At 40.9% G+C, this 9,962-nt stretch overlaps 1 protein-coding gene across 1 annotated transcript; it reads left to right on the forward strand.

Moving 5' to 3' along the window:
- The first annotated feature begins 915 nt into the window (after positions 1–915).
- On the forward strand, positions 916–5,426 carry LOC137972721 (RNA-binding protein 25-like). The gene is made up of 4 exons (XM_068819443.1): positions 916–929; positions 2,701–3,180; positions 3,946–4,043; positions 4,708–5,426. The coding sequence occupies exons 1-4, from the start codon at positions 916–918 to the stop codon at positions 5,016–5,018; spliced, it is 903 nt and encodes a 300-aa protein (XP_068675544.1). The 3' UTR covers positions 5,019–5,426.
- The last annotated feature ends 4,536 nt before the right edge of the window (positions 5,427–9,962 follow it).

Genomic DNA, 9,962 nt, shown 5'->3' on the forward strand with positions numbered 1-9,962 from the left:
GTGGATTTCTTGAAAATTTAATACATTCCTCTTGCTCTTTAGACGAAGTATTCAGCATTCATTTGCATTAAATCTTCCATGAGCGATTCTAAATACACTGATTCAAACAAAACAAGCGGACGGATAAAACGGATGAATTGTTATGACATAAATTAAATGCGGTCACGCAAGCACTAAGTACCACGAGATGTATGCGAGCAAATCAGAAATGTTGCGCTATATTTTGTTAGGCAACTTGTGTAATCTCCAGGGGATCAGTAAGGTATTTGTCCTTTGGCTAATCTCCAAAAACACAGCAAATAAAGAAAGAAAAAAATCAGGACACGGAAGACGTGCGTGAATTCTTGCAAGGCGCATCGACCACGCTGACAGAACTGTCGTGAATATCAAGTTTTAATAACTGGAATTCGTATATTTGCCATAGGTCAGCAAAACGCAGATCTCGCTCCATGTCAGGTTCTCGGAGAAAAAGGCGGTCACAGCTACACGCTCGCCTTCCAGGTCCGGTTAATGTTAAACTTGTTGGGCTGCTGTATGGAGGGTTGTCCAATACCCGACATAATGAGATTCATGGAATTTAATAATAGACATCACAAAGTGTCTCCCAACCTTAATCCTTAAAAATAGTACCAGTTTTGCGAGAAATAAAGAGCGGGGACACTTTGTGACACTTTGTGATGTCTACTTTTGACGTACCAGGAAATCTCATTACAACAATCTCCTTATGTCGGTGTATTTGAACCATGTATGGCTGTGTGTGAAAATTTGATTTTTGGTTGTAAATTTTCTTTCTACCAAACAGCGAAGCCGTTGACGATGCTTTTTTCTTCTCGGAAAAAAAAAATAATTTGGTGCATTAGAGGAAATGGGAAAACATAGTATAAGGAAATGGAATAATTGGGATAAATATGTCAAATGAACACGGAAAGGTAGGTTGCGGTTTTGACTTTTCTGGTTGGAGTTAGATGAGGTTAGGTTCTGGTTACTTGATTGTTACGTCCTAGTAGAAATTGAATTAGCCTGACAGTTTTAACTACAATCCTGGACGAAATTGCTCGCACGATTCCAACCTGTTCATCTAGCAACCTAAAAGAAAACCCTATTTCATGAAGCTGCTGTATGTTTTAGGCTTCCCCTCCTGGAAGATTTTCAGTTGTAGAGATCTGATGGGTTATTTGGCACTCTCTTCCGAGCTTCAAATCTTGTTTGGGTGTGAGCGGTGTAGGGGAAGCAGGGCCGTTTTTGGCCTTTCTTTTTGATTATTGTCCAAAACTTCGAAAACTTGAAGTCTTTGTGTCAAGGAGTTTAGTTGGGCAACATAGTTTCTTTTTGTTTCAGTAGACAGATTTAGGGACAGCGGCGACGTAGATCTTCGCACTCATCTTCAAGGCATAGGAATTATCGAACGATCTTCGGAGCAGGTAAAGTGAAATGGATAAAGGATGGTCTACTACACAAGAAATGAATAACCTTGAATTAGCATTTTACAACCAGCTACAAGTCCACTCCCTATTGTCCAGTTTTTGACTTTCCGTAGCCTTGCGTAAGCAAGTGTTCCTGTTCGACAGAGGAGCTTCGAAACGATTTGTCCGCAAACTGGCCGCGCGGAAGTTGCGGCTTCCGCGCGGCCAGCTTGCGGAAAATCGTTTTTCGATGAGCTCTTCTGTCAAACAGGAAACACTTGCTCGGCAGGCTAGACTTTCCGTGGTTCAAATCAGTTCAACACTTTCAAGGAAAACTTTTACCTGTAAGGACGGAGTTAACTCTTCAATACTGTACCCGCCAAAACAGCTATGTTAAGGTATTTTATAGAAGACGCGATCGTTATGGTGACTTAATGGGTCACCATAGCAACGAGAGAGCCAATTTGAATCCACCCCATATTTGTGCCTTTAAATAAGTACGACTCCAAAACAAACTGTATCCCACCGTCATTTTTATTGCTGGAAAGTGAGAACCAGGTTTAGTTGAAACTCTCCGCACAATGCAAACATAATATTCTCTTGAACAGATTTAGAGCTGCCTCAACAGTCACCGCAAAGAATTCTGCTGAGAGTTTCTTATCTTAGCCAGCTGATTACCTTCCATCAATATAAAGGCGGAGGTCACCGAGGTTCGTTTGAGATAAACGCGTTTGAAGTACAAAATAAAGGGATCAGGAATGTGGCGTACGTAAAACTAATCTTACGCCATTAACCGGATGTTTCATTATCGTTGTTCCAAAAGAGGCGTCTACTTGAAATTGTTTTGAGGCTGACCTTATTACTAAATTGGGAATTGAATTCGTGTCTGGCCTACAGATTGTTGATAACATTAGACTTGACATTTCCTTCTTTGCTGTTCCTACAGCTCACTACTGAAATAATCAAGATGGTTAAACCGACTCTTTGGCCGCAAAAATAAGGTCATTTTCGGAGTTGCCATGCCACTACTGCTTTACTTTTGTTCAATTGCATGATATCGAGCGATTCAGGCAGATTTAAATGAAATGCAGTGGTACATATGGAGGTCGTCTTCAATCTCCCACAGCTGTGGTATCATGGGGTTATCTAGGCCATGCGATTAGGCAAGCAAATAATTGTTAGCCAATCTAAACTGACTTTTTCACGAGATAAGGTGAAGTTGGCAAATAACTGCAATACGACTCTTGGAATTCGAAACTCACTGAATTCCTCTCTAATTAATTGATTTGCTCGACAGGGAAAGGAGGAGACCTCGGCGTTCAAGGTCAAGGGAGCGAAAGTCTCGATCACGTGACAGGTCCAAAGAAAGAAAAAGTCCGTTTCACCGGAGAGGTCTCCGTCGAAAGAAAGGAAACCAGCCAAGGATACTTCGGAGGATAAAGACGGAGAAAAAGAGAAGAACAGAGAGAAATAGGAAGAGAGGACAGAAACAGAGAAAAGGAGATCTAAGGATAAAGACAGAGCCAAAGAAAAGGAATTGGAAAAAGAAAAAGAACGCGCAAAGAAAAAGGGAGAAGGAAAAACAAAAAGGAAAGGAAAGAGAAAGGGAAAGGGAAAGGAAAGGGAAAGGGAACGAGAGAAACGCGGAAAGAGAAAAGGAGAGGCAAAGGGAAGAGGAACGAGAAAGAAAACGACAAAGGGAACAGGAGCGTGAAAAAGAGCGAGACCGAGGCAGAGCAAGATCAAGGAGTGCATCATTGTCACCCTCACCTAAAAGGTGAGTTGATGAGCACCAAGGAATTTCCTGTTAATACTTGTAGATCCTCGCAATGCTTAAAAAGAGCATCTTTTCTACTCGGCCTAACTGTAACTAACCGCACTCGCTATGCTGTTAGTAGTGTGTTACTCGCCTCAGACCGAACCTCTTGATATCTTGCAAGTGGTTGGAAAAGTCCTCTAAAACGAAGTCAAACTGCAATGTTTGGAATCGAGGTATTCGAAAGTGACAAAATAGCAAATCGCTGATAACGAATTGCAGTACTTGAAACACGTATGTTCATCTTGTGTGCAAAGCAATCCTCGCAGTCTTAAGGATTGGCTCCAAAACAACAGACCGTGTTGCCAGACTTAATCGAAGAACAGAACGAATTCGTTTTTTCTTGCGAGACTCAAGGCTCGCTTAGTCATCTCAGAAGTGTAAAGAATCTTTTGTGCCAGCTATTCGTCATTCTGGTAGACTAAACCGGGCAAGGGGGAAGTGAGGGTTCTTGCTTTCGTCGGATGAGGAACGAGTAGTTCTTTTGTAGCAGCAAATAGCAAACCTAAGGGATTTAAACGCCAGGGAAGGTTCTTCGCAACAACAGGCGTACACTCACCTAACCAACTAAGTAAAGTTATGTACAAAATAAACAAAGAAATAACATAATAGTATTAATAACAACAATAATAATGTTAATTTGAAAGCCAGTAAAATCTATTGTAAACTAATAAATTGTCTTCAGCATTTAGAATCCTTCTTTTTTTGTCCCATGTTTATCCGTAGCCATCATAAGAGAAAAAAGGAAAGGAAAGCCAGAGAGAAAAAGTACAGCAGCTCACAGAGCGCGGATGAAGAAAGCGACAAAGAAAGAAACTTTCCAGGTAATCAAGTTGATAATTTGCATGCAACAAAGCGGATGTTTTGGGCTGGAAAATGAAAATCGCTTCGCAGACTAAAGCATTGATTGCTATAGGCCACTTCGGAAAACACCATAATAATCTTTGTTTGTCCCCCCAAATTTTGCATAAGCATTGTTTTTGTTTTCTCTCGGGACCATTGTAAGTCCCAAGAGAAACTGGAAACAATGCTTATGCAAAATTTGGGGCGACAAACAAAGATTATTATGGTATTTTCCGAAGTGGCCTATTATACACCTTATTCCAAAATGGCCGCTGATTTATGAGGATACAAATTGGCCCTTGTTGCCTCGTTCAAGATAAAATATTCTTTGAATTTTAAGCTTAAGAACGAGGCATCAAGGGCTTATTTGAATAAAAACAAAAGAATATTTTGGAATAAGGTGAATAGGTGAAAAATTACGTATGAAAAATTACGTTAGATTTCCACCTCCTCCCAACTCAATGTTGATAACGAAAAAAGTAATTTTTGGCAGTCAGAGAAACCAACATTGTTAGGGGAAGGAGGTTAGATGGACAGATTAGGGGGAGGGGGGGGGGGGATTGGTCCAAAAGGGCCAAGTGTCTCAACATCGTTTTGTCGCTTATTGAAGATGTATGGTTAAGTGATCATCTGTTTTGTCGACAGAGAGCGATGAAGAAAGAGAGAAAACGAAGAAGAGTAAACGACATGGTAGCGCAGAACTGGAGGATAGTGGAGACTCAGATTACGAAAGGAGTAAGAAAAAAAAGAAAAAGTATACAGAGGACGACGACATTGACGAGGACATGTCTGACGAAGAAAAACACGGCGGTGAGCAACGGGAGGAACGAGATGAAAGACACAGGGAAGATAGAAGCGATCGAGATGACCGAGAAGACAGAAGATCCAAAGAAAAAATCACGGAGCTACAAAAGAAACCTGTCAGTGCTGAGGATTATGATAGCGACAGTCACTGAGATTTTGAGTGGAACTTTTACTTACGAATTCACATTTAAAGTAAACCTTGAAATTTTGAGCAGAAAATGTGTGCTTAACAGTGTTGTTTGGTGATTTGGGTTGCCCCGTACACCAGTGATATTCGAAAAGCATGGACAGTTGTTGTAGTTCATCATGGTAGGTTTTAGCAAAGTGTTATTTACCGCCCTTTTAGGGATCATCGGAGCACGAGAAACCAAACCAGTGGTCTTGTTTTTGGAACGGCCCACAACAAGTCTGCCAATTCCTGTGATACCCGATGGCGAAGGCAGAACAAAACGAAACCGTTGATTAAAGGTTCCCATGTTTCTGAAAGATGCAGTATCTTTTGAAAGTTACGTAACCACGTAATTGTTGTTTTACAGCGGTTACCAATAACACGCGACCTATCCACCTATCGTGGATTGACGTCCACCAATAGGCAACTGTACCCGACTCTTTTGAGTCGGGTACGGTTGCCTATTGGTGGACGTCAATCCAAAAAAGCCGTTAAAAGTGTTATCTGCTGACAGCTGGTAATTTTTATTAAAACTGATTTCCAAGCCAGTTTATCTAAAAGAAAGGGTATCGTATTTTTAAATGAAAGTTTTCAAATTGTTGCACGTGATAATTTGCAAAATCAGCGATGCCTGTAAGTCTAGCGCGTGTAGAGAAATTTAATTTGTTTAATTTAAAAGTGTCCTTTTCTTTTTGCATGACTTTCCTCGGAACTTAATTTATACAACTTTTAAATTCTCTCAACTAAGTAAAATTCTCAGTTTCTTGCCTAGTCGCCTTGGAAACGTGTAAGGATTCAAAATCTTAACCGCTTTTCTTTGATTGACGTCCAGCAAAACGCAACTTTATCAGACTCTTTTGAAGGCGATAGGTCGCGTGTTATTGGTGACCGCTATAACAATGATTTTCTTTACAACTAAAGGTTGATCGTGTTTAATGCACGTCATGCAACTTGTCTCGCAACACCATTGCAAAGACAAGTTGCACGAATCATTGCGAGACCAGTTGCAGAAACCGTTGCGGAAAGTAGAATTGAGTTCTACTTTTCGCAACAGTTGCAATGAGTTTTTTAAGCATTGCGCAGTGTAACATCTGTCCTGCAACTTGTGTCACAACGGTTTGCGGCACAAACCAATGAAAATTTTCCGTTACCTCACGTGATCATCGAAATAAGACAAGTTGCCTGAAACGTTGCTCAGTGTTAACACCCGCAAAACTTGTTTCGTAATGAGAGAACGTTTGTTGGAAGACAAGTTGCACGAAAAATTGCACAGTATCAGCTCCTTAAGTGGAATTTGATCGTAGTCATCAAGAAAACCATTGCGTTCTCTCGTTTTTTCCCCAGTATATTTTTCTTCTGTTTCATTCCCTCCGCTCCGTCCTTTAGCTTTAGCTTTCATATTCCCTCCCCAATTTTTTTTCCACATCCCTTCCTTCTTTTCATTCCTTTTGTTCCCTTCCATTATCCTGTATTCTTTTTTAGCATTGATATCTTGATGCCACTCGCTCCTGGAAGTGCCACATTTTTGCTGCGTAATTAAACCGGTCCTGTATTCCACGAATAAATTAATAGATAATTGCGGTGGAACCCCGCCTTACGGCCACTTCGGTAATACGGTCACCTCGTTACTGCATAGGCAGCCCAAGTTCGCGTCACTAGAGAGCGTGTAATAATTACTAGTGGGAAGATGACCTTTGAGTGCAAGCGGTATTGGGTTACAGGCAGCCGTTGAGAATTTTAATTCGTTATAAGACTTTGTATGGGAACTAAAATACCCGTCGATTATGAAGCCTAAAAAAACGCTCAATTTAACGTTCATTCAGTAAAATGAATAAAACTGACTCACCTCTGGTGTATTCTTGTGCGTTTTGGTGCTTATTTTACCGTTTCGGGCATTACGTGAAAATGACGTTGATTTCAGTGTGAGCATGGCCAACAAAAATATAAGGATTTGTATGAGAATCACGGTCCGCCGCCCCGGTAAGGGTCAGTTTGTTATCAACGGTCGAAGCCGTTGCCACTTTGGTAATAAAGCACCGCCTTCGAACGCTGTTTTGTTGCAATATTCACTGCCTGACGTTGCTCGCGGGACTGCTATTGCGTTGATGGTGTGTTGAGGTGAAACGTTCAATCTTTGTCAAATGATTCTGACGTGAAATTGTGACCGTGGGAATATTTTATCCAGGAATATTTGACTCAAATTGGACGTATACAAAACATGGACCACCCCTGTGGACCCGATCCATGGACCACCCCTGTGGACCACCCCTTATTTTGTAAAGTTACCAGTAGAGAATACCACAGACGAAAGAGAGAAGCGATACTTGCACTTATCTGGACAATTTAAGCTGGAGCCCATGACAACGATCTATGTCACGGCATTTAACATCTGTATAGACTACGATCTATACAGACTACCTAAATGAACATGAATAAAGGAAAGGCTGGCAACTTATTTCTAGCTTACCACACATCTCGCCGATAAAATCAAACTTTTCCGGCATCAGTCACGCTCAAACTCCGGCGATGGCCACACGGATAAATTTACTTCTCTGTGACCAAGTTTCAAGGTCCAGCGAGCATCCATTTCTTAGAAACAGAGAAAAATATTCAAATTTTCAAAATCCTTTGAGGCGGACGTATACAAAACATAGACCCCAGGTCCATGGACCACCCCTGTGGACCAGGTCCATGGAGCCCTTCATGGACCCGGTCCATGGACTACCCCTGTGGACCATCCCTCATTTTGTAAACTCAATACGTTTTACAAGCAGAAAATTCTTTAGACGAAAGAGAGAAGTGATCCAGGCACTTATCTGGAAAATTTACGCAGGAGTCCATGACTAGGAGCGAACAACTCTCATACTAAGTCTACGTCACGGTATTTTTACAGACCAGGAGCCCATGTACTATCTATTTTTAGACTAATTTTTCTGCAAAAAGACAATTGCGGTTTGGTGACGCTATGACGTCAAGTTAGTTTCTTGTGATTGGTCATCGGGCTCCTGCAGGAGTCTCATTAGCGGGAAATTCAATCTAAAAATAAATCGATTTAAGCAGTATCCTGTTATAGACACTTAAACCACCTATTGGTGGCTCCAAAGGGCTTCGTCTATAAACCGCGTTTCAAATATAAGTTCATTACATTCATCGAATCCTTCACCGGAACAAATGAGCCCAACAAATTAACCTGCAACTCCCAACTGAGTGGCTTCAAAGCTCAGAAGGCAGAGCGTTCGTTCAACCGGCATCGCAGAGGTCATGGGTTGGAATCCCGTTAAAGCCACCTGAATTTTTGAGGTGTTTATAATTAGAGACAATTGCTTAAATTGTCCAGATAAATGTGAAGATCACCTCCCTCTTTCGTCTAAAGATCTTTGTTCTTGTAACTTTGCAAAATGAGGGGTGGTCCACAGGGGTAGCCCATGGACCGAGTCCATGAAGGGGTCCATTGACCGGGTTCATAGGGGTGGTCCATGTTTTGTATACGTCCCTTCGAGGCTCTCTTACAGCGAATTTTGACACGGCTGGTCAACCGTTCACTTATTTTCTCTCACCGTATCGAGGCTCAAGTGAACGGTTGACCACCCCGGCCACCCCGTTAATACGGCCAATATTTTCAGGCTCGTTGATGACCGTATAAACGGGGTTCCACTGTATAATTCATGGCTGTATCTTGCAAGATAAAAATTCTACAAGTGAAACAACTTTCATGTATCATGCCAAAGAATTTGATTCCCCGTGACATGTTTCAAACTGAGTTTGTACATGGCATTGATTTTATCCAACTTAGTTCCCGTCCACACTTATCCGTATTCGTTTGATTTAACGCAACTTTTTTTCTCCGTTATCAAATGTATTCGCGTCCACACGTAGCGTTTTCGTTTCGCCCGTCCACACGTATACGATGAATCGATTTTGTCCGTCCATACGTACACGTGAAAATGGCGTTTTCAAAAAGTTCCACGATACGTGTGGACGGAAACCGTATCCGTAAAGAAAAAGTTGCGTTTTCAAACGAAAACGGATAAGTGTGGAGGGGGCCTTAATTATTGCACGTTCCTATGAAAATTACGGCCGTTCAAAAATTGCATCAGTACTTACTTTCACAACTCTCAATATTATTGCAAAACACGTTGAAATTTAATTACATTGTTGTTCGAGTTACGAAGTGTGCAAGGGTTTCACTTACATTTCTATTGTTATTGTGTTACCGTTAAATTTGATAAGTTGAGTTGCAGTACTTTGAAATAAAAAAAATTACCGTAGGGAATGTAGGAATGACCTACAATGACCTACAATGACCTACAATGATCTACAATGAGCTACAATGACCTACAATGATCTACAATGACCTACAAAGAGTTACAATGACGTACAGTGATCTTCAATGACCTACAATGATCTACAATGACCTACAATCCCGGGTTGGGGGGGGGGGTACTTAATGGGGATGTGCGGCCAGCCAGGGTATGTTTTCGGGATTTTTGTCTTAAACTGGGTATCGAATTTATAATTTTTTGTCTTAATCAGGGTATCGATTTATCAATTTTTGTCTTAATTAAACTGGATATCTTTTCTTGGACTATATTACTAGTGTTATGATAGCCCTTTACTAAACCCTAAAAAAGGCGTTCAGTACTTAATGTAAACTACGTTACTCGTTACTCTGTTGATCGAGCTGTAAATAGTTTTGTGATTGCCAATGGATTAAATAAGAAAGAGTTTCGATATCCATTATTGTCTTACACAGGGTATGGTTTCGGGTTAAATGTCTTAAACAGGTTAGGAAAACCAGGGATAATCTCTATTTTTTCCTGCTCTAATTAAGATTTTACCGTTGCCAAGCAAGGCCTTGATATTTGTACATTTTCATTTTAGCTTTAAAACAATGGAAAACCAAGCAAGGGTCTTTTCGCAGTTGTTT

Source organism: Montipora foliosa, chromosome 10 (genome assembly GCF_036669935.1).
Source record: "Montipora foliosa isolate CH-2021 chromosome 10, ASM3666993v2, whole genome shotgun sequence".
In the NCBI taxonomy this organism is placed as follows: domain Eukaryota; kingdom Metazoa; phylum Cnidaria; class Anthozoa; order Scleractinia; family Acroporidae; genus Montipora; species Montipora foliosa.